The sequence below is a fragment of the Sinohyriopsis cumingii genome, chromosome 15 (assembly GCF_028554795.1).
Source record: "Sinohyriopsis cumingii isolate HCF-2022 chromosome 15, ASM2855479v2, whole genome shotgun sequence".
Lineage (NCBI taxonomy): Eukaryota > Metazoa > Mollusca > Bivalvia > Unionida > Unionidae > Sinohyriopsis > Sinohyriopsis cumingii.
In genome coordinates, this window is record NC_142975.1 from 120570735 (window position 1) to 120597317 (window position 26583).

General features: G+C 33.8%; 2 protein-coding genes across 3 annotated transcripts in view; one reads left to right on the top strand and one right to left on the bottom strand.

Annotated features, from left to right (window-relative positions):
- LOC149782603 (uncharacterized) overlaps nucleotides 1–12288 on the top strand; it is a 128660-nt gene extending 116372 nt beyond the window's left edge. For both annotated transcript variants that reach the window (XM_089934080.1, XM_089934081.1), the window contains one exon: nucleotides 717–12288. In XM_089934080.1, coding sequence (XP_089790206.1) covers nucleotides 717–1172 — 456 coding nt within the window. In that variant the 3' untranslated portion in view covers nucleotides 1173–12288. The remainder of the gene's footprint in view (nucleotides 1–716) is intronic.
- A 2548-nt stretch (nucleotides 12289–14836) lies between these two features.
- LOC149782604 (phenylalanine--tRNA ligase, mitochondrial-like) overlaps nucleotides 14837–26583 on the bottom strand; it is a 28293-nt gene continuing 16546 nt past the window's right edge. Inside the window, exon 6 of the mRNA XM_089934082.1 lies at nucleotides 14837–18547. Within this exon, the coding sequence (XP_089790208.1) occupies nucleotides 18263–18547 (285 nt within the window). The 3' untranslated portion in view covers nucleotides 14837–18262. The remainder of the gene's footprint in view (nucleotides 18548–26583) is intronic.

Below are 26583 nucleotides of genomic sequence, written 5' to 3' on the forward strand. Positions count from 1 at the left end.
GACTATATGGCAGTAGTATTAGGACTATATGACAGTATTATTATGACTACATGGTAGTAGTATTAGGAATTTATGACAGTAGTATTAGGATTATATGACAGTAGCATTAGGAATCAATGGCAGTGGAATTAAGGTTATATGATAGTAGTATATGGACTGTATGATAGTAGTATATGTACTATATGGCAATAGTATTAGGACTATGGCAGTAGTATTACATATATTTCTGAGAGCCTTTAGAACCCTATGTACCTTAGATTTTTATTTAGTACACAAGATTTTTATTTAGTACAACAAGATTTTTATTTGGTACTTAAGTACCAAAGATTTTTATTTAGTGCATAATATTTAGCACATAGTATTTTTATTTAGTACACAAGATTTTTATTTTGTACACAAGATTTTTATTTAGTACTTTAGTACATAAGTTTTTTTATTTAGTACTTAAGATTTTTATTTGGTACTTAAGTGCATAAGATTTTTATTTTGTACACAATATTTTTATTTGGTACTTAAGTACTTAAGATTTTTATTTGAGTACAGAAGATTTTTATTTGGTACTTGAGATTCTTGCATGATATACTTAACTATCTAGTTAAGTTTATTATGGGTTCACATAGCAGAATTGATGCATTTAGTTTCTTTGCATTCCCCTAATTTTCACCATTGCTTTCAATTTCTCACATATATGCTTTCAGCTGTTGTTATATTTTCAGGTGACAGTTGATGCTGCACTGGAACATCCATTTTTTGTATTCGGTCAGGGATGGTCATCATGTGACCCTCAAAGGACGTTTAACCTTTATCAGCTAGAGTGTCAGAAGCTAATTGTCGGAGACGTGTGTATTTCACTGACTCACAAAGAAGTTACAGCTCATGCTGCTGAGATTTCACAGCAGCAGAGAGAGTTATCTCCCCAGGAGACTAAACACTTAGATGTTTCCCCAAGTGTGGATAAGGGAAGGAATTGGGAAAGCAGACAAAATAACGGCACTAGTTTTGCAATACCTGACTCACATTTCAGCATGAAAACTCAGGAGCACAAGTGCCCAGCCGATAATAAACTGGAGTCCATTCCCCCACGAAAACGGAGGTGGTCAGGAAAGGAAGATGCTGACACTTCAACTTCAGATCGGCCAGAGGTCAGAAGGGAAAACAGTGAAGAAAAATGATGATAGTGGAATATAGATTATATTTTAGTAATTAAGTTCTTTATCAAGATGAATTTTGCTGATATTTCATAGACACTTAGAAAATTATTAACATTATAAAATAAGCATCACATTTTTAAATATTTCATCAGTTGGCATTGCAAAGATACAATAAAGAATGTCTCATTTAAATTCGCTTCATTAGTTAGCAATGCAGTTATAAAAAAGCATCTCATTTTCAAGTACATCATTAGTTGGCAATGCAGTTCTATATCTTTTACCAATCAAAGTCTTATATAATATTCTTTTTACTATACCTGGCATGGCAGATTGCAAGATGTGTATATCACTTCTTCAGCTTTAATTAAAGAGGCAGCATAACCAACCTTGTATCAGCAAAGTTACAAATCTGAGTTAAATTGTTAAAAAATCGTATTCCATAAATATTACCTGCTGTTTGCACACAAATCATATGGTTCTGTAGAACCCATGTTGATCATAGTTAGTAATGTAACGAAAACAGTAATCAGGGATATTGGTGTTAATATTCAATTTCTTCCTGGTTTTTATTGCAACTCATTCCATTGTATAAATAAATAGTGCCTCTAGAAAGCAATAACTGCACAGCGATGTTCAATGTACTAAAAAATTCCCCACTTACAGATTTTCACTACAAAACATGGATTGCAGTATTGTGTTAGGAAAGAAGTATATCAGAATTATTTCATCCTTTGGAATTTCTTGAAATGGGTTGAGCTGCAACTTATTTTTTTATTCCCAGAAGAAGAAAAAGATGGATCATAGGTGGGTGGTGTAGTCATGTTCATTTTTGGAGAACATGGTTTAGAATTATGTGAGACATAAATTGTTGACCTGAACGTGTTTTAGAATTATGTGAAACATAAATTGTTGACCTGAACATGGTTTAGGATTATGTGAGACATAAATTGTTGACCTGAACATGGTTTAGAATTATGTGAGACATAAATTGTTGACCTGAACATGGTTTAGAATTATGTGAGACTGAATTGTCGACTTGAACTCCATCTGTATTTTATCATTTTTAATTTGCTTGCAATGATGTAAATGTTATTCGCACAGTTTAAAAATCATTACTCTGTTACCATAGTAACATTTGTGTCACTATTATCACTTCCATGTTGATATACATGAGTTGGGAATCTCAGAAAAAATATTGTCAAAGGTTTACACCAGTAAGCAGATCAGAAGAGTAGAAATCAAGAGTTAAGTGCATTGTTCAGGCATTTCAAAAACTTGGTTCTCTAAAGTTTAAAACCAGACCCTGACACTACATTGATCTGTAGAAATCTGAAGAGGTCACAGTAAAGGTCAATTGGCTGAATAACTCCATCACTAATTAGTGTTCACAGATTTTACAAATAACCCCAGCACTAATTAGTGTTCACTGATTTTATGATGTCCCTGTTCTACTTGTTCATGTGATACAGTTTGGATTTCTTAAGTGGGAATAACCCCAGCACTAATTAGTGTTCACAGATTTTACGATGTCCCTGTTCCCACTTGTTCATGTGATACAGTTTGGATTTCTTAAGTGGGAATAACCCCAGCACCATTTAATGTCCACAGTTTTATCATGTCCCTGTTCCCACTTGTTCATGTGATACACTTTGGATTTCTTCAGTGGGACTAATTGATATAATTGTTCATTGTTGGAAATTTGAAAGTGCTGTTTTGAATGGCTAAACAAGTGGTTATTTAGACATGACCTCCAATCAAACTCTTATAATCCAAGGTAGCATTTAGAATCTAATTTTAATTAGAGAAATTTGGATGATCATGCAACTTGTGACAGTTTTGGATGTCAAATACCGTGTAGTTGCATAATTCGATTTCAAACTAAAGCATGAAATTGTTTAAGGTCAAATATGGAGAAAAATCTTTAATTTTTTCTTTATTTTTTATTGAACTAAGTGTGAAAATTAAAAATTAGCTTCATTAAAATGTACTCCTGCCAATTTCACCAAATTAACCATGGAAATTAATGGAAAGTTTGAATTTTTGAAACTTAACAATTACAGTGACTTAAACTTGGAGTGTAATGTTATTCCAGAAATACGTACACCTCCCCCTTGATATCTTGCACACAATGGGGTCCACAAATATAGTCTGCACTATAAGCGAGGGCGCAAGTTACAGAGGGACCTCCCAAAAATTTTAAAGTCCACTTAGAGAGAAAACCTTGGGGTGGGGTGTTAGGAAACTGGGTTGTTTAATGACTGAATCCTCGTTTTAGAATCATGCCGATAATAATTCTTAATAATGTGCTTTTTCTAATGAAGATATTTGTTATTCTGTATAAATAACATTTATTTTCAAAATGTCCAACATGTGTAAGATCACTGAAACTGGTTTCAACAACCATTGCATGTATGCATCTGTGTATTACATCACTGCCTTTTGCTTTGTTGACTAGTCAGGCTTCTGGAGTGGTATTTAATAGTATACAGCCAAGTCAGGAGGCAGTGCAGCAGGGAACTAGACTAACTGTTGATTCACCACCAACAAGATTACTTTTCTTAAAAAACTAGAGACATTTATTTCATGAGACAATCGTCTAAGTCTAAACTCAATTTTTATATTGTTCACTTAGTACAATATTGATATGATTTCATTGGAAGTAATAGTGAAAGTTCTTACCATCCCTGAGGATATCTCAAAGTGCCAGTTCAAGAAGTTTCTAAACTTGCATGCCCACAATGGTCCATATCAGTGAAACCAAACTCTTTATTTTACAAAGTATTCATTTCGCTTGGTTGCCTTGCTATCTTTGATCAGTTATGAATAAGTCCATTAATTTAAGGTAGTCTGTTACGTTTTAACATTTAACGCTAGATTTTAAGTATGTTGGATTTGCATGCCTTTTACCTTTTCTTTTATTCCACCTCCTTTATTTGATTCAAAAGACAATAATTAGCATGATAATACAAAGGAGACCAACTTTTAATTCAGTGCAACAATACAAAACATGGTTGGCCCTTAATTATGTTCTCAGAGAAACACTTGCAGACATAGCTGTTACGGTGGATTGCCACATTTTACGTTTAAATGCACATTGCATATTTATGATGATTACACTTAAGAGGAACAAAAAGAAAGAACTGAAACACAGATTTCACTTAATAAAAATTATTTAATTGGTATTGAAATATTAATGTACTGCCCACAACTAGACATAAGTGACATTATCTTTGATAGAAATTTCCTTAAATTTCTTTAATTACAATGCACTAAGAATGTCGTTTGAATTTTTTTAAAACCAATTATATGACTTCCTATTAAAAATTGATAATTTCAAAATGTTGATTAAACTTTCCAGGTCCTATCTACCATTTTTGACCATAAAACCAGTGATAGACCACTGTTTCAGTTACCATTTTGATCACGATTTTCTTCAAGTTCAAGAATATGGGATCAGTTTTTGGGGTACTTGCTGGTTTTAACAAATTGGATCCACGCCTGAACCTGCATTATATGCGGGTTCCCAGGTTATCAGAGTGCAAGTTAACAAGGGAGTGGTGTAGTAGGAAATAGGCCTCAGACATGTGGTACAAGAAAGATAAAAGTTTAACGGTGAAGATGTTAAAACTCAGAAAAGTGATATTTGAACAAAACAGTAAATAAATATAAATTCCATAAGTTACAGTGTCAAAATTTGAGAATGAGCTGATCTTCTATTATTGTATAAGTGTTTTTAATAAGGAATTATACTGACTAACCAATGTTGTAGGACTGCACGAATAAAGATTCATATTGACTAACCATTACTGTAGAAATGTACCAGTAAAGATTCATATTGACTGACCATTACTGTAAAACTGTATCAGTAAAGATTCATACTGACTGACCATTACTGTAGAAATGTACCAGTGAAGATTCATACTGACTAACCATTACTGTAGAAGTGTACCAGTGAAGATTCATACTGACTAACCATTACTGTAGAACTTTAACAGTAAAGATTCATACTGACTAACCATTACTGTAGAACTATATCAGTAAAGATTCATATTGACTGACCATTACTGTAGAACTGTATCAGTAAAGATTCATACTGACTGACCATTACTGTAGAAATGTACCAGTGAAGATTCATACTGACTAACCATTACTGTAGAAATGTACCAGTGAAGATTCATACTGACTAACCATTACTGTAGAACTATAACAGTAAAGATTCATACTGACTAACCATTACTGTAGAACTATATCAGTAAAGATTCATACTGACTGACCATTACTGTAGAACTGTATCAGTAAAGATTCATACTGACTGACCATTACTGTAGAACTGTATTAGTAAAGATTCATACTGACTGACCATTACTGTAGAACTATATCAGTGAAGATTCATATTGACCATTACTGTAGAACTGTATCAGTAAAGATTCATACTGACTGACCATTACTGTAGAACTATATCAGTAAAGATTCATACTGACTGACCATTACTGTAGAACTATATCAGTAAAGATTCATACTGACTGACCATTACTGTAGAACTGTATCAGTAAAGATTCATACTGACTGACCATTACTGTAGAACTGTATCAGTAAAGATTCATACTGACTGACCATTACTGTAGAACTATATCAGTAAAGATTCATTTCAAATAAAAATAACAGTGCTTTGTGTATTGTGTGGTTCTGACTTGTGATAAAATAACTGCAGTTGATTTCAGGGTTTTTATTTCTTAAGGCAGATTGGAAGTGTCATAAATAACTATGCAGGAGTCGCTTAGCATATGACAAGCGATCAAATCAGCACAAATCTCTGTAAGCACTTAAAAAATGATTTAAACTTAATTCATAGACATTTTTTAAAAGTTTACTTTTTTCATAGGATACAGAAATTTAAATTGAAAACGTTATTTTTGCCTTTGCTAATTAATGAAGAAATAAGACAGGAAATCTCATATAGAACGTGATGAATAATTATATTAGAAGATAATTGGTATAATTTTAAAGGGGGTGGGGTCCCCCATTTACATGGGCAGTTGATTTTGAATGAATTTTTGTCTTCAGCTTAGCAAAAATAGAGATTTTATGTTTTTATTTTCACTTTAAAAGATACACCCTCTAGTCAAAATTGCACTTCTGCATTTAAATGCAGTTTTTTTCTCATAATTCTCGCCAACAGATGTCATCATTTAAGTATTCCCTTTTTCTATTTATGTATCAATGACCATATTGACTGTCAGTATAGTGCAGACATTTCATGTTTACAAACTTCAGTTAGATCAATCTTCATTCAATAATATGTTGCAGATTCCCTATGCTATAATCATTATAATTGCAGCCTTGTTGTGGTAACACATTACTTTCACATACATATTAAGAGTAGGTAATTTATAAACTGTGCCATAGAATTTTTATATTAAAAAACAGTATTGTGTTTTTAGGTATGTAGGATTCAAAAATAAGTTTAAACATAAATCTCCATATTTGACCTTGAAGTATTTTACCATTTCCCTCCCCATTTCTGTTTTGTTAGAATTCAGTTTCTTCTTAGTAGTATGAATATTCATTGATTGCAGGGTTATCTTTTCCATAGGGAAAAATTTGTTTCCATAGGGAAAAAAATCTGTGACACATATTTGACCATTTCATTGCTGAGTTGTACAGAGATTGTTTTGATTGCTACAATGTGCTAATGCTTATTTTATTGTCAAAATGCCCCAGACTTTTACATGTTCTCAAGAAAATGCTATGTGTTTTTTTTGTTTGTGAATTTGTATATTATTAGAAAAATAATCATAGTTCACAACTGATTATCAGGGGTTATTTCATCTAATCTCCAGAGCTATTATTAAAGCAAGTTATTTGCTTTATTGATGCCATTCTGTGATTGCTAACTCATTTTTATTTTCTTCATCGGTATACTATTATTCACAGTCTGAGCTAAAATGAAAGACATGTTTGTCGTCTCATGGCATCCATTTAAGTTTTCACACTGTACATGCTTTCACGAATATATATGAAAAATTTGGCATGGTACACCCTATACAATTTATAATGATATGAAATATATTTAAAAAGTCTCACATTGAAAGAATTGCTGATATATTTATAACGCAGCTTCAGAAACTTATGCCATTAATGTTATCTTGAGATGGCACATCTAATGATATACAAGCGTAAAATAGTTTCTGTGTCAAACACAAAATAGCAGAGCTGCTTTCTAGTTGACAACAGCGCAAAGCAGTTGAAAAGGGGAGGCAACTCTTATATTACATGTGGCCCTTAGGACCCTAACTTGTCTCTCACTTGATTATTGAAAGTGTGCAAGATGTATATATTCAATAAAATGACAAAAGATTCAAGAAACCTACAGTATTTTGACAAAACTGGAAAAGCGTATAGCAGATACGTACGATATGACATTACAGCCTTTTGATGTGTACAACGTCACTTTTGGGAGGCACGATCAATACATTAACTATTTTTCATTGTTACATATTCACTTCACCTTACAATTACATTTTAATTTTGTCTAAAATATAAAAAGAGTAATAAAAAACATTTATTTTGCATATTAAATTAACTTCTTCCAAAGGAGATGTTGGATTTTTATGATGTAGTCAATGTTTATGATGTAGTCTGTTTTGAGGTCTACTGGTCCTAGACCTGCTATCTATTAGACATTGCTCATACTTCTAAATTACTTGGGTGATTGAAGTATAGCTTTACACACACATTCATCCCAAAGTGTAGGTGTTCCTAAATGAAATTGGTACTGCTTAAGCCATGACAGCCATTTTTAAATACTTGTTATCACTGTTCCTCCAGTGTGTATGGTCGTATCAACATGGGGTTTTCACTAAAAAAAATTCTCATCATGTCTAGTTGGTCCCAAACGAAAATGGTCCTGATCTGACATTCATTTTGGCCACTATGGCAGTCAGCTATAAATTTTGTTATAGCTCCTCCCTCTGAATGTAAAGTTATATTAACATGGCTTTTTTTTAACCAGAAGACTTCTGTCATGTCTAGTTGACCCTAAATGAAAATGATGTCAATCTGATGTTCAATATGGCCATTTTAAAATAAATGGTATTGATATAATATCCAGTATGGACGCTACATTGGAAAGTTTTAATTTATTTTATTACTACTCCTCTTGAATGGTGGGTTATATTAACATCGTTTTGTGCCGAAAGACTTGTTATGGCATTTACTTGGTCCTAAATGAAAATGTTTTCGATCTTACATCCAGTATAGCATCGTGAGAATCAGTTTATTGTTGAAGAATGTCAGAGATGGTTTCAAACCTCAATAGTTATGATGAAGAAATGGTCTTATCTTGGATTCCTGGAAATTCTTTTCGGCTAGTAGAGCCCCAGTCTCTTCTAGGGACTTTTGTTAAGAGTCGTACTGCGTTATGACAACGGTAATGGCAATAGTATTCACAATGTAAAATATTGCAACGGATAAAGCAGTGGAAAATTTAGTTTCACTATTTCTGACTATAGAAATAATTTTGACATTCATTTTTAATTTTTTAATGATAAATTTGGCAAACTGTGATAATATAATAGTAACAAGTCTTTTTGTCTTATGTGCTAACTTTGGACCCCCACTCACAAGAAGTATAAACTTAACATTTTTCAAGAGGTAAGCAAATGTAGACATAATATTTACCAATAACTTGCATTATGTCACCATGGTTTATAGAAGAAGAAATCTTTTGTCTGCAGTCAATAAGATTTTAAGTTTAGAATTGTAGAAACTTCAGTTATTTGTCTCTAATCTGTCATTTTGGTATCAATTTTTGTTGAAGTTTTTTTGTGAAAACTTTTGTAATGAATTTCATACCAGTACAAATTTAGTAATGATTGGGGAGCATCCCAATACTTTGGGGTCAAAAGGTCAAGTGTGAAAGTCAGAGGTCAATCAGTATTACTGTTGTTCCGACTTTATATGGAACATGCAGAGATGCAGACACTTGTATTAGAATGATACATAAACAAGTTGTATTAGAATGATACAACATTTGTTGTTTTAGAATGATATACATTAGTTGCATTAGAATGATACATTAGTTGTGTTAGAATGATACAACATTAGTTGTATTAGAATTTTACAGACACTAGTTGTAACAGAATGATACAGACATTAGTTATATTTGAATGATACAACATTAGTTGTATTAGAATGATACAATATTGGTTATATTAGAATGATATGACATTGGTTGTGTTAGAATGATACAACATTGGTTGTATTAGAATGATACAGACATTAGGATGATACACGGACTAGTTATTAGGATGATACAGACATTAGTTGTATCAGAATGATAAAGACATTAGTTGTGTTGTTATTTAATTTATGAAAAAAGTAATTGTTTTCACTATTGTAGATGTATATTTCTTCTGAAAATTATAACTGTTGCTAATTCTGGCAAGAAATAGTGAAACTTGCTTTTTTAAACTCATCCCAAAATTTTCATAAGTTCAAATTTATGATTTCTTTCTGACTTGATCTCAAAGGACCTTATCATGAAAAATGCCCAACATGATAGTTCTTAAATGACTTGCCAATGGTCTAACCTGTTCTGGCTCAATTTTTTTATGCCAGTAATTTTATTGCATATCTGCAGTGTTGTAATAAAATAGAAATCCTGCAAATCCAGAATAATCATTGTGACATCTTATTATGTTAAAAACTTATTGAAGGTATTCTGTGCATGAGGAACGTGTACTTGTCAGAATGTAATGCTAGAAATGTAGAACAAATCCTTTATCTCAGATGGACTTGTGGTACAAGACAGTATACACCACCTGGGCAGTATACAAGTATATAGTACCATACCTGAGCAGTGTACAAGTATCTAGTACCATATCTGGGCAGTGTATGAGTATATAGTACCAGACATGGGAGTCTTTGGGTATCTAGTACTATACCTGGGCAGTATACGAGTATCTAGTACCATACGTGTTAGATAATAACTTTGCTCTTATAGAAAGAAATGGAATTATTGAGTTGACCACATCAGACCCATTTTCTTGACCTTTTTTTAGAGTTAAACTCTGGCTGAAGCGCATGAACTTAATTATGATAATTTAGTCTGTTTTAATACTTGAAATTTAGCATTCTAGTAGAGGAGTCCAGATTCAGTTTTATGATCATCTTTTAAACTTACAGATCATTAGCATTTTCAGATTTTTGAGCTTGACTTTAGTGCTATAGCGGGTCTGGTATAATCATTTTAAAGTTACTAGTCTATAAGACCTTGGTTTTTATTTTAGAAATTCATTTTACTAAAGACAATGATTATTATAAATAATTGTTTTTTAATACAAGGTCAGAATACCAGAATTATATCAGTAATTTAAAATGTATTGGTGAAAACCATATTGAATTAGTTAAATATTTGACAATCATTAATTTAAATATGATGTCATTTCTTTTCATTTCTGTAAAAATTAGTGTACTTCTTGTACACAAGTGCTGGATTATTTATGTTTTGTCAGTAACTATCAGTAAATTAAGATGCATGTTGTTCTGCATAGTATTTATGGTCTAATAGAGATTATGTTGTCTGACAAACGAACCCTTATTGTTGAAAACAATGATGTCAAGGGAGGCAACTCCAATATTTTGAGACTGGATAGCATATTCCCTGCCCTTCATATTGAAGGTAGGTCATGTTTATGCTGTGAGGCACAGCAAAGTGATGGCAAGTTGTTTGAAGATATTGAATCAAGATATTGTCAAAGTGTTCCTGAATGAAAACCTAGTATAGAGAATGATTGTGCAATATCATATAATATATAGTAAAATCAAATGCTTTGGCCTTTTTAGGAGACTTATTAAGAGATATTAAGTTTCTGTGGCACTTGGCAATAGATGAGGCAAAAAATATTTTGAAATGAAACAAAATTAAGTGATCAGGTTTATTAACATATGATATAGTCAGCATTATCTGCCCACAGATCAAATTAAAATAAAATGTCCAAGGAGACATTATTTTCTACCAACACTGATATGAGATGACTACTGTATTATGTAGGATGTGAGACTTGTCCTCTGAGATCAGCTCAGTCCCCATTCCAATAAGTGGTCCAAATTGGAATTTTTTGAAACAATTCCATAACCATTTTACAAGGTCATTTTTACCCACCGTGTCTTTCTGTACAAATTAAGCATAAACATTTACATGTGTTTATTTCTGCATTTGGTCCCTGAGTATAATGCGATTATGGGGGAGGGGTGTCAAAAGTGAAGTCACTGTAAAGTAGATTTAAAAATGGTATCCATGACCAAGCATCAGATGGACTGTTCCATTTAAGCATGTATGGTGCCTAGGGATGGCAGTTTTTTAAAAAAAACATTACGTCAGGGTACTCAAATTAGTAAACAAGTTTACTTAAAAATGATAGAAAATTCTCTATTGCAGTCACTCTATGTTAAAGGTACTTTCCCTGGGTCCCAAGCATATTTTGCTTAAACAACCCTAATGATGGACACCATTTGAAGTGAAGGAACACTACTTGATCTCTTGAAACCCAGAACACAAACACATAAAAAATTAAATAATCAATGTTACTGCAATTCTTTAAGAATTTACAATAGTAAAAATGACCTCTACTTAATACAGGCTGAGTATCCTATATTTAGAAGGCAGATTACTTCTAAGTACAAATCCAAGTTTTGCAGACATTGCAAAGAAGGATACACTGCTTAATGTGTACAGATAATGAGTTTCGTACAGTCCTTCTGGTGTGAACAGTTTGTTAACTCTTTTGATGGCTAAATGCAGCCCTGGTTTCATAAGCACATTTATTGTATTGAAATGTCAGTGCTTTGCTCTAATTGGTGCAAATTGTTTGTTAATGTTTCCCCATACTATGGTTAATTGCAGTTATGTTATTGTTATCATAGGAAATTTTAAAAATTGTTAGTGAATAAAGTCATCAAAGTGATGGATTTTATCTTGTTGAAAAATTCTACTTGTGAAATCTGGTTATCACAATTTACATGTACATCTTGTCCATCTTTATTCATTTAACGTAAGTTGGATATTGTTACTTACGCAGCAAATGTTCATGAAATATTTGTCATGAAATTAAACATATAGAGCTTTTTGAGGTAACATGCTTTTGTGTTTTTGTTTATCATGTACAGCTATGCATGCAACACAACCATCTGCATACCTGCAACATTTCAAAGATAAATGATTATAATTCTGGAAAACCTTTAGCCCTTTAATTAAACAAGCGAATTTAGTTAATCTTTTTGCATCCACCTGCCATGGTGACATCACAGACAGACTGATGTAATTCATAAATTGTAACTTAAATTCAGTATTGCCAAAATTGTTGATTTGCAAAAATCAGAGCACTTCTTCAGCAAAAACTATCTTCTGTATGATACAAGGGAGGTAACTCTTGCACATAGGCAAAAATTGTTTCCAACTTTGGGCCATCAAAAAGCTGTTCATTCAAAACTGGGTTTCAAACATCATTGTCTACTAACTGCATCCTTCAGAACTTAGTATAATCACCACTGGAGTGGACATCTGTGAGGTTAACTCGTTTTCACCATAAATGCTTGTAGGAAATGCATGTTTGGGGTTACTGCTGAATGCATCCAAACACATCTGTTTCCAAGAAATTTTCATTTAGCCAGATGCTTAGGTGCATAGAATACATTGTTTTTGAATGGCTATTTCACATGTGCATGTGCAGATGGGTGAAAATATAATTAGATCTGAGGCCAAACAATCCAACCACCCGTTCCGAGACTCATAATTTTTGGCTTAAAAAAATTGGGGTCTCAGAAATTATTTTGGGGCTGTATTTATTAATGCTAGCTGAAATCTAAATTATTTGACATCATTGTAGAACTATATGTTTTTTCTCTTTTTCTGTAATACCACCTGGCTTTGTGCCTCAAATGATGTTGACATTACTGAGCTCTGAAGTAGGGTACAACCTCATGATGCGTAAACATGACATGGGGTTAAGTGCTAAAATACTGCTTTATACATATAAAAGAGAACAGTAAAGACATAAATTCTAACAATAAAGACAGAAGGTGACCAGAACCAGTTGAAAAGATTCTAATGTGGGCTTGCTGATCAGGCTTTCAGGAAGACTGTTCCACATGACACCCACTGGGAAGAAGCTCTTGTAGATGGATGAGGTTTGGAACAACTGGTATTTCATACTGTGCCCTCAAGGCCTTGATGTAGTTGTAAGGTTTGACTTGGCAGGTACTATAACTTGGTGGTGGGTGATCCAAAAGAGCGTGGTCACTCTAGACTTGTATACCCTTTTTTTTCATGGTCTCCTATCCCAGATATTTAAGCAATAATTTTACACCACTAGACTGTTGCAAACGATGTTTTAACAAAGCTGGCTGCTTGTCTCTGGACTGCTTTTGATGTTACTCGTGTCACATCACATTCTGGAGCCCAAATTGAAGATGCATATTCAAGTATGGTTTTATCAAGGATTCGATGGTTTGTCCCTTAGCTTATGGGTTGTCTGGACCTTTTGCTGTGCTTCAAGAAAGGGTTGAGGCAGAAAAGTTTTATGCAATGACAAAGGTAACCACATTTTTTCAAAACTAATTTCTGGCCATCACAAAATGTATCCATCACAAGAAACAATATGATCCCAAGTCAAAATTAATGCAATCGAAGTAATCTTTTTTGAGTATTTGTTATGTGTGAGTTGAGAAGTAATTTTGTCAGGGAAATAAATATCACAGGATCAAAAATATTTACTGTATATACTTGAACTAGCAGGATGTCTAATGAAAATAAATACTGTTTCTAGGGATTTCTAAAAGAATTTATAACACTTTTAATTGTATGAATTGTTTTACATTTCTTTTAGTGAACTAGATGTTATCAAAAACATCATACTGGTAATTTTAAATCTAATCAATTTTAGAAAATTAACTGGGGAAAAAACAGTTAAGAAATCATATTGTCTTGCAGATATACATGTACTTTGCTTACATGGAATTAAATATATAGTGTATCTGTACACATACTTTAGATGGACTTGTACAGTGCACCTGTATACAAACTTTCCTCACATGGACTTAACTGTGCACACACTTTCGTCACATGGACTTGTAGATACAATGCATTGCTGATAGAGTCATTTTGCAGCAATATAATTGCTAACATTCCCTAAGTTTGCTGTCCCATAATGTGGAGAACTGGGAAACATTCCATACAAAAATGGTAAACAAATCTGAAAAGTTTTATGTTCACTTTTGTAACATAAGTGCTTCAGTGACTTTCTGCTTTTCTCCTGGTCTGAATTAGAGTTTCCTTGATATGGTCCAATTTTTCTATCATCTCTGATCCAGGTTTTAAATAAAGTCTGTCCAGCAATATTTTAACCAATTCTTGTTCTGGATGTTATTTAACAGACATATGATGTATCTGATTAAAGATTTGTATATAACGAGTCAATGCAAGTTAAATGAATTATTTTATGGACATTCAGTGACTGTGTATATGTAATTCCATATAATTACCCTAACTTGTACACTGTGTTTGCCTTTTCAATACATTTCCATATAATTACCCATACTTATACACTGTTCTTATATTTCTATAACTAAGCCCAAGCCTGAAATAACATTGAATTTAATACTGAATGATTTTAGAAAACACAAGCTTAAAATCACATCAAATTTATTACAGAATGATTTTAGAAAACACAAACTTGACATAAAATTGGATTTATCACTGACTGATTTTAGAATACACAAGTTATTTGTAACTTTTTCTCAGTAAAAAAAAATGTAAGTTGAACATTACACATTAGAATGATTATCTCAATCAAATGATTTGACATATGATATCAAATGATCTTACACAGATATCAAATGATCCAACACAGATATCAAATGATCTGACACAGATATCAAATGATCTGACACGGATATCAAATGATCTGACACATATATCAAATGGTCCAACAGATATCAAATAATCTGACACAGATATCAAATGATCCAACACGGATATCAAATGATCTGACACATATCAAATGGTCCAATGCAGATATCAGATGATCCAACACAGATATCAAATGATCTGACACAGATATCAAATGATCCAACACAGATATCAAATAATCTAACAGATATCAAATGATCCAACACAGATATTAAATGATCCAACATAGATATTAAATGAGTGTGTGTGTGTGATTTGGATTTTTAACGTAGCTTTAACTATTTTTTCAGTCATATCGCTACAATGTCTGCAGTGTGACAGTTTATATTCATGTCTTGCACTGGGGCATCATGCCACAGACATGTAGCATGATGTCCCACCCAGTCACATTATACTGACACCAGGCTGACCAGTCCTAACACTAATCTCTTAATGCTGAGTGCCAAGCAAGGCATCTGTTAGTACCATTTTTGTAAGTCTTTGGTATGACTCGGCCCGGGATTGAACTCACGACCTCCTGCATCCGAGGTGGACGCTCTAACCACTAGGCCACCAGAGCGGTTGATATTAAATGATCTAACAATGATGATATCAAATGGTCTGACATAGATGATATCAAATGCAGTAACATCCTTATCATCAAATTCCATCCTAAAAGAGTACAAAAACTAAATAGTTCCTTCAATCGTGCTGAATCATTACACATGGAAGTATACCAAATAAGAATCATTTAATTAAATCTTAAACCATTCCTTTCAAAGTACTACTCTGCTGTTATACCATATAATGACATACTATTGCTCCTGTATTTGACTGTATTTTGTAATTACTGTAATAATGTATGATTTAGTTTTAAGCTTACATCTTACATATCAAGGAAACAGGTAACAGTTTTTTTTATGAAACTACTTGTAAATATGTCCTGGTAATTATCAGAATACATGTATATTTCAGAGAGCGGGTGGGTATTTATTGGAGCTTGCATTCAAGTAATACCACAAACTGAATATTTATAATAAAGTATTTCATTTGTACCACCTCACCAGCATTCAAGTAATACCATAACCTGAAAACTATAAATGAAGTGTTTCATTTGGACTCCCTCACCAGCAGGATCACATTGGAGCAGCCAAAACTATAGAAGCTATCTTGTGCAGAGGACATGCCATTTCCATGACAGTCACAAGCTATGCAAAGAGATACAATCAACCCAGTCTTGTCTAGACAAGATTTAAACCCATTACCCACTGGTTGTCACTCTAAGCAAATGGCCATGCCATGATGAAGAGGAAGAAAATATTACTTCATTAAGATGAATCATCAAAGTTTGATCAGTATAGGGTAAAAACGTTTGATCAGTGTTGGTTCAAAAAAAGTTTGATCAGTGTAGGGTCAAAACAAAGTTTGATCAGTGTAGGGTCAAAACAAGTTTGATCAGTTTAGGATGAAACAAAATTTGATCAGTGTTGGGTCAAAGCCAAAATGTCTGATTAGTGTGGGGTCAAAACAGTGATCAATATAGGATCAAATAAACAGTGCAGAGTCGAGATACATATCACTCAAGCATGACAAATAGGTCCAAGTGACCTCCTTTGGTATGGATGAGTTACTCTTGCTGATATCCATGAAAATAAATTTGAGTAAAGAAGCCAAAATGTATGTGTTTTACCTTGTGGATTTAATACCATTTGTCATTACATGATAGGCTGTACATGGCAGTTGAAAATCAGTTATATGTGAAAATTTGGTCATAGTGACCTAATTGGTAAGGCTTGGTTACTCCTGCTGAGATGCATAAACATACCAATTTCAAAGGTGTAAGTTAAACAGGGCCAAAAATAATGAGGTCAAAATGTACAAAGTCATTCAAATGTAAATTAGGTCACAATGACCTATCTTTGGTATGAATGGTTGCTCATCTTGAGATGCATCCATATAAACCAATTTTTAATGGTGTTGATGAAATAAGATAGGGTATACAACATTATTGGGAAATCAAACAAACGTCTAACAATTTTCATTATTGTATGTGAAATTGGGTCCAGGATATAGGATGTAATGAACAAATGGCTGAAAATAAACAAGTCATTCAAGGATGAAAATTCAGTCATTGTGGCCTAGTTTTGGTTGTTGTTGTTGTAGGGTTAACACCATTTTTCAGCACAAGATAGGCTATACATGGCGGCCAATATTAATGGTGGAGGAAGAAACCAGGAAAACCCCAGAAAGAACCACCGACCCATGAGAAGCTACTGGCAAGCTTTCTCACATACCAATATAGGCCGAACCCGCGACTCAAACCCACACAGACAGAGGTGAGATGGCAGTGATCTGTAACAGTGAGCGCTTTAGACCACTCGGCCACTCAAGACTACTTCAAACTGTTTGGTGAGGGGATAATAAGTGTTCAAATATAAAACTCTGGATACATAACAGTTATTCAAAAACATCTATTTTGATCTAATAAACCCTTTGACCGATATATACTGTAGTAAATTTAACAGGTTTCATAGCAGTGGCATAGCTGTAGTTCTGTAACTAATCAAATCCTTAGTAGCGCAGCTAAGTAGGTCAAAAGTTACATTTATATTGAATCCTCGGCAGTCATGCTGGGCTACAAATACTAAATACTATGGTATAGCATCAGTTCTGTAACCAACGACATCACTAGTACTGCAGTTTAGTGTCACCAGTTTAAAAGGTCACATGCATCTAGTGTATGGCAGTCATGCTGGACTATTTTTAAAGTGTGTATGTAATATACAACTTTCAAATTTTTCTTGTTTTGTGCATAAATCGTTTTCTTCAATGTGATTTTAATTACTTTAATCTACATATTTAAAGACATGCCATTATTAGAATCTATGAAATTTTTTAAAACAGTTACCAAAAATCAAGCAATTTTGAATGAGTTCTAATCAGAACATGGGCAATTAATGAAAGTAACCTGATACACGTTTACATTCTGCAGATAAAATTAGTAAAACGTAACAGTGCTTAAAAATGTGTCATGTTTAGTAAATCTTTTTATGGCTTCTTGATTTATAATAAATAACTGCAAATTAAACATAAAAGTTTCAAAAAATCACTTGGCTGCAATATTAATAGAATGCAATGGATGTCATCTTAGAAGAATAAAGCATCAGCGAAGTTCAACTCCCAATTCTTTTGTGGCTTCTTGACGAAGAGCATTATGAATTACATTGACATCAGCCTGAGTTAATGTCTTTTCCATATGGCGATAGATAACTCTATAGCAATGGCTTTGCCGTTGGTGTGTTGGGTGGAAGAATTTATCAATGAGGTCCACTTTCTCGACAAGATCACCGCCTACAGTACGGACTAAGTCGTAAAAATCATTTTCCTTGTAGTTTTCTGGAACCCAGAAGGCTATGTCACAGATGCACTGAGGATACTTACTCATTACCTGAAGAAGAAAAAAGAAATGTGCCCATGTGTCATGTACAATAATACTGATATATGCGAATGGAAAAGTTCAATAGTCAACAAGGGTCATAACTTTATAAAATTTGTCAGAAATGGTGAAAATTCAACTGAATTAGGTCTTTTATTTATATAAACTCGTACTAATCTTGATTTCAACCAATTAGGTCCATCCAAAGTTACTGAGTGGAAACAAAATTTGTGATGGATGTAACAAGACTTGCAGATATGGGTCAAAATAACAGTAATCCTTTATTTAAAGACAACGACACCAAAAGTTGACAACTGTTCTCCTTTGTGACTCTCATAAATAAACATGAGATATATGTACACACATTTATTCTACAAATAATATTTAATTAACACACTCATGAATACCCTATTATATAAATGTACAAGTCAATTAAGAAACAAAATGCCAGAAAAATACAAGACAAAATCAAATAACATTTATTCTTGTTTAGATTCTAGCCAAAGCACAACATGTTCCATGGTTCCCACGCTTTTCTAAAGATAAATTTCCAGTTTTTTTCCAGGATGAAATTAATTTTTTCACGGTTAACATATGACCATTACTGAATGGAATTAAAGAACATTTTGGATTATAAAACATGCATTTTCCAAATCTGAAGATGTTTCTCTTTCAAGACTCTCCAAAACATGTCAGAAAAGATGATCATGTACAAAACCACAAAATGAGTAACATGAAACAAATTTGACTATATTCCCATAAACCAGCATTTAAAGCCATTTCAATGTACAGAATATAAATTCTAACTTCACTTTGCTGACCTGCATTACACTGATACATGGAAACAACATAATGAACATAATTTTTTTTTTCCCTTTCACATCTTTAATTCCAAATAATTCGAGAGCAATATATGTGCATGTTATACAAAGTAAACATTTTCTATCATAGTATGAAGAAAAAAACAATAAATGCAAAGTTTTAGAATTATGTTACGAAAAAAGTTTAAGCCTGAAATTATGTGTGCCAATAAAATCTCAAACACGATTTTTCAACCAACATTAAATTCCTTAAGATGATTTGGTTAAAAATTCCATCATTTAAAGACATTTACAAAAAGATTGATTTAAATTTTGACAAAAGACCTTCAAAATTATATACTGTTGTATAAACAAGGCTGAATTTTCTGTAAAATCAACTTGTCTTCTTGTAGTTCAATAAACCAGTCCCTAAACCTGTATTTGATACATGGGCTCTTATCGTTTCTTAAGATATAATAAAAGAGATGAGAATTAACCATTTCTTCTGCGTTCCATTTAAGATCTGAAAACCAATGTGGCAAGCTACATGTCACTCTGTAATAGTTTCACACCAAAGTTTAGTCCTACAATGTAAGACATAGCACATGTTGGTTTTGTTTTAGTGCTATGCCCAAAACAAAAATATCAGCATCAAGGTCTTACATGTAGGACTAACCAAAGTTCAACTCAGAGATTCGAAATTTTTCCAATCTGGGTTTCCGCCCAATAGTCCAACCCTATTTTTTACATTTGGACATTTTGGATGGAGTGTGGGTTCAGAGCAATTACATAACAAATATTTGGAATCTGCTGCCACCATAAGATAGCTTACCAGCAGGCCTAGCAAATTTAAACTCAGTTATATCGTCTTACACCTGCATGAAATCGACAAGAAAAGTATTTATTTTCTGAAAAATGGCAAGTATTATAATCATTATGTCTTTAATCCGCTGAAAGACTAGATGAAACTCAACACAGATGAAACCTGACCCGGTACTCACCATTTGCGTTAATAGTCACATTACTTCACAAATCTCAAACAATGACATCAGAAGTCCACTAGTCACGTGATATAAACAACAAATTCCTTTTTAATGTTGTTGTACAAAATTTCAATTATATTAAATGAAAGTCTGATACCTCTTGTTAAAACATGAAAGAACATATAATTCTGAACATATTTCAAGAACAACTACAAGAAACTTGGCCAGTCTGATTCATCAAGCAGAGTAGTCTGGTTCCCTGTATCGTATGCTCACTATGCAAGAGAGCACATGTCAATGTGGTAGTCACTTGATACAACAAAACTCCAAAGTTGGTCTCGGAATAAAAACAGAATTTTGGGCTCTTTCGTTTTTGTATTTTTATTACAACCAGTATACTACTTTCATTTTATAAAACAATTCTATAATATTTGAAAATGACAGTTGTGAGATTATGTGCGCTCGTGCAACATGCTATCAAAATCGCTAGTATCAGCTCAAATTTCATCAACGCATTAGTTTCATTGTCTTTCAGCAGATTAAAGACATAATGGTTTTAATACTCTCGCAATTTCTGAGAAAATAAATAATTTTCATATCGATTTCATGCAGGTATAAATCAATTTAACAACATTTAAGTTTGCTAGCCCATCCGCTAAGCGACTGCGCCTTAACGCCACCATGTAGGCCTCTTGCGATGCAAGACTAGTTTTCAGACCTGCCATTAAAAAAAATACACATTATGCAATGGCATATTTGGCTCTATGCAGTTTCCAGTTTGATTTGACTTGCACACAAGTATATACAGTAATAAATATTGTTAATACCAACACATATCCTCCTGTTTATAATTAGATGCAAAAATTATCCTTCTATGACATGTCTGTATTTAGATGCAAAAATTATCTTTCCACAATATATCTGTATTTAGATGCAAAAAGTATCCATCCATGACATGTTTTACATGCTAAAATTATACCTCTATGACATGTCTGTATTTAGATGCAAAAGTTATCTTTCCATGACATATTTGTAGTTAGATGCACAAATTATCCTCCCTTGATATGTCTGTATTTTGATGCACAAATTATCCTTCCATAACATGTCTGTAATTATATGCAAAAATTATCCCTCCATGACATGTCTGTATTTAGATACAAAAATTATCCTTCCACGACATATCTGTATTTAGATGCAAAAATTAATCTCCCATATGTTTGTATTTAGATGCAAAAATTATCCTTCCATAACATGTCTGTATTTACATGCAAAAATTATCCCTCCATGACATGTCTGTATTTAAAATTAAAAATTAATGTAAACTGTAGAGCTTTAATTTTCAATGGCAATCAGTTCCTGAGCATGGTACTGGAGTACTGAAAACTTCTAATGAATAATTTCAGTTTGTGCTTTTGGAATTGATTGTGACTTTCTGCTTCTGATTGTATGCAATATTATTCATGTCTACACACTCTGAAAAAAACCTGGAGATAACTGAACACATCTGTAACCAAGAAACACCCTTAAATAGCTTATTTCATCATGAATCAACATCCAAGGTAACTCTGAAAATGAATATTTTAAGGAAACATCCCATGGTGCATTAAAAATATACATGCAGGCCAATATACAGTATACATAAGATGTTACAGATTTTGAAATGTTTTGTATGAGCAGGTGTCCTCATATGGAGATGTCCACTACTATAGGTTTCAATGTACACCTCTCCCTTGATAGCTCCAAAAACACAGACCACAATATAAGCAAGAGCACGAGTTACTGAGGGACCTCCCCAAAAAATCCGCTAGACCTTCAGAAAACCTCAGGGATGGGGGTGGGGACTGGGCTATTTAATGACTGAATCCTCGTTTTATAATCGCATTAAGATTGATTGTCAATAAAGCACTTTTTCTGATGAAGTTGTTCATTATCCTGTATAAATTACACTTATTTCAAAATGTCCAGCATCAGAAAGATCATTAACAATATTCCAACTGGTTTCAACAAACAACACAGGTATGCAAAAACATTTGTGTAGTTCATCACTGCTTTCTGTTTTGTTGATTAGTCTGGTTCTGGAGTGGTGTGTTATAGTGTTGTGTGAAAAAGGAGTCGCCGAAGCAGGGAACCAAACTACTTTTTGATAAAGCTGTAACGATTAATCGACCATACTCATAATCAGGCCAATTGTTAGAACAATCGGTATCAGCAGAAATAATCGGTACCAATGTAAACAAATTTCCAAAATATAAATTCAGTCATAACATTCATCTTGACATGGCTTGAACTTTAAATCAGAATTAAATAGTGGAAATTAAGGAATAAACATTTGATTTGGGGGTTAACTGAAAGACAATATATTCTTAAAAGTAAATACCTTTTAACACGCTTGCTGTAAACTACCGCTTTTTGTCTGCACACAACAAATCGTCAATATCATCCCAATAACTAATCAATGAGGCCTCATGTGGCTGTTGAACTTCCAGCATACACATTAGCAGATAACTAGGCAGATTAGATAGCTGGCAAACTTTCCAACTGCTATGAAACTATGACTCACTATAGTTAATCTGTTCTTTAGCCAGTACTGCAATGCTGCTAATCAATGAATAACAGTCAGACGCTGAAGCAGCTGAGCGCTGACATACAAATATTATGCAGCACTGATATTGTCATGCCAGCGCCAGTGATGTTACCCCATGATACCCCAGCTGCTGAGCTGCTTCAGCACGTGACTCGCAGCGTGGTGCATGCATCCATCCAGCCACATGGACAACTTAGAAGTATCTTACTTGATTTAAAGCATTGTTTCAAGAGAGCGAATCAATTGGAATATTAATATTGACTAGCGACTTTACACTATTAAATATACTACCAAGATTATGCATAATTTCAAACTTGAAACACTCAAGTTTAGTCTGGAATTACTTCGAAGTAAATGCAGTTGACGAGTCCAAAACAAATTGTACACTTTGCAAAGCATGTATTTCCAGAAGTGGAAAGGATTCTAAAAACTATACAACATCAAATCTTGTCCAGCACTTGCACTGCATGCACATCGTCGAACAGGGCCTGTTTCTGGCACATAAAAAAAGAAAAGGATGCTGCGCAGTTAACCACAGTAGCTGCAGCAACTCCTTGTATGCCATGCTGCACTGGAAGCAGCATTTGCATCTGACGACCTGAGAGCTATTAATTGGTACAAAGCTATTGCAGAGCTCATGGCAGTAGATGTGCAACTATGTTCCATTGTTGAAGACACTGGATTTTGACATCTGATGGCCAAGGCAGAACCGCGCTATAAAATTGAGTGATTTAGTTTCTCGTGAATGTGACCTTAGATTGACCTCTGATGCGAGTGTCAGACCACTCCATCAGCGTAGCCTTGTTGACTCTTAAGGCACACTGGCTGATAAAAGACTTTCAGCGAAAACAGGTAATTTTAGCAGCAATGCCTCTCAATGAATCACATACAGGAGAATATTTGGCAAGCAAACTGGATAAATTATGCAAGGAATACAACATTCCCAAAACTCAGATATATGTTCTTCTGCGTGACGGAGGTGTAAACATGGTTAAAGCAATGTGTCTGGCTGAAATCAACAGCATCAGCTGTTTTGCACACACACTGTAGCTCGTTGTCAGTGATGGCAATCTGTCGCAATGAGCTGTCAAAGATGTTTTGGTGATTTTGCAATCCATTGTCATCAAGTTCCAGCACTCCATCCTGGCACAACAGCAGCACAAGGAGCAGCAAGAAAAATTTGGTGTTGCCCATAAAAACCTCATCTAGGATGTCTGGACACACTCAAATTCTACATGTAATATGTTGGTTTAATTTTATGAACAAAAACAAGTCCTTGGGGCTTATGCTACTCTCTATGACCTGCTTAGCCTAACAGCTCAACAGTTGGTCTTGATTAACAATATTGTGGACATGTTAGGCGCATTCGCGGACATTACCAAGGAAGTAAGTGATAGCTAAACATCAGTATCTGTCATTATTCCTATGCTGAAAATGCTCCAGATGTTGCTGGCTCGAGAGCATGAAGCGAGTCAAGGTATTCAGACAATGTGCCGCGATATGTTGATGTCACTAAACACATGATTGGCTGACATTGCCAGCAACAAGAAGCTTGTCATGGCCACCATCTTAGACCCATGATTCAAACATTGCCTATTCAGCGCAGAATTACTTGTTACCAGATCCAAAGAATGGCTTAGAGCAGGATGCATCATAGTTGCATCAGCTGACTAGCAGAAAAAAACCCCGCCAAAAAGTCTGAAATTGAAACAAATGCCACTGGACCATCAACGTCACGTCTCCAGGATTTGTATTCTGTGTCCTGTGATAAACCTGTCCATACCATTAATGAAACAACCCACTTGGATGACGCCATTGATGCGATGCTTTTATTGTATCAGGCCAGCCCTCTGTTGCCAAGAGAAGAAGACATATATAGCTGGTGGAGCGCACACAGGTTTCAGTTCCTCTACTTGGCCAAATTAGCTACATGGTATTTGTCTCCACCAGCTTCAAGCATTCCAAGCGAGCAGCTGTTTAATGGCACAGGCCAGATTTTTTTAGATCGTTACTGGCAAGAAGGGAGAAATGTTACTGTTGCTTAAATACAACCTACCTCAACTATTCTTTCAGTACTAGCTGTAGCCAGCGTACAGTGATGTCTAACTTTAGTCTTAAAGTATGCATATTATTAATTTTAATTATTATTGGGCTATCGTTATTAACATTTTTTAGTTATTTATTGAAATCTAGTAATGGCGACCTGCTTCATTGAACGCAAGTTAAATGACTAGCTTAATACATTTTCATTCATTTACATCTTGAATTGGCAAATTATAAGTTTTATCAGTGTTAGTTTTAAAGTTTTTCAAGTTTTATGTTTGTGTGATCATTGTTTTCTATAAATTGCAATGTATGTCTTATCTGATTTCTGTTTGTTTTTGTATAGAAGTTCAAATTCACTTGCCGCATAAACAACCTTGTTATAACTCACACAATAAAATACCATTATAATAATAGGTTTATGTTTCTGACCTAGTCATTGTTATAAAACAAATAATAATGAAATAATTGGCCTCATAATCGGTATCGGCAATTTTATTAATCGGCTATACGCAGTACTGGCATAATCGGCAAAAAGTGACACTGGTACAGCTTTACTTTTTGATTCACTGCCAAACAAGGTTCTTTTTATGAAACACATGCAACCCTTATTTCAAGAGACAATCGTCTACATCAGAGCTGAATTTTTGTATTGTTCAATTAGTAACATACTGATGTCATGATTTCATTGCAAGTAATAGTGAAACTTATCAACCTTGAGGATATCTCTAAGTGCAAATTCAGGAATTCTCTGAAACTCGTTTTCAAGACATTGGTCCGTATCTGTGAAACAAAGCTCTTTATTTTACGAAGCATTCATTTTACTTGGCTGCCTTGCTAACTTTGATCACAGTTATGATTGAGTAGGTTAATTTAAGGTTATTTAATTTTATTACTTACACAATAACATTTATAACAGTATTCAATTGATGAACTGAAATGAGTCCACCCAACATATGACTGAGGTCACTGGTTCTGGGGGCTCTGGTTCTTAAGCATTTCAGATTTTTAAAACATTTTTTCATTCCACCTCCATTATTTGATTCAAAAGATGTAATTAACGTAAAGGAGACCAGCTTTTAATTCAGTGCATGTGTGTGTGTGATTTGGATTATAACGTAGCTTTAACAATCTTTCAGTCATATTGCTACAATGTCTGCAGTGTGACAGTTTATAGTGATGTCTAGCACTGGGGCATCATGCCATAGACATATAGCATGATGTCCCACCCAGTCACATTATCCTGACACCAGGCCGACCAGTCCTAACACTAACCTCTTAATGCTGAGCGCCATGTGAGGCAGCTGTTAGTACAAGTTTTGTAAGTCTTTGGTATGACTCGGCAGGGGATCGAACCCATGACCTTCCACTTCCAAGGTGGACACTCTAACCTTAATTCAGTGCAACAACAATACAACAAATGCTTCCGCTAATCAGATATCAAAACCCGGTCAGCACTTAATTAGGTTCTCAGAGAAACAATCGTGGACATAGCATTTAAGTAGATTGACACATTTTACATTTAATTACTAGAGGACACTTTGCCTTTATAATAGTCACATTTAAAAGGAACTAGAAGATTGAAGTAAAACATACATTTCACCTAATAAAAAATTATTTTAATTGCTACTTATTTAT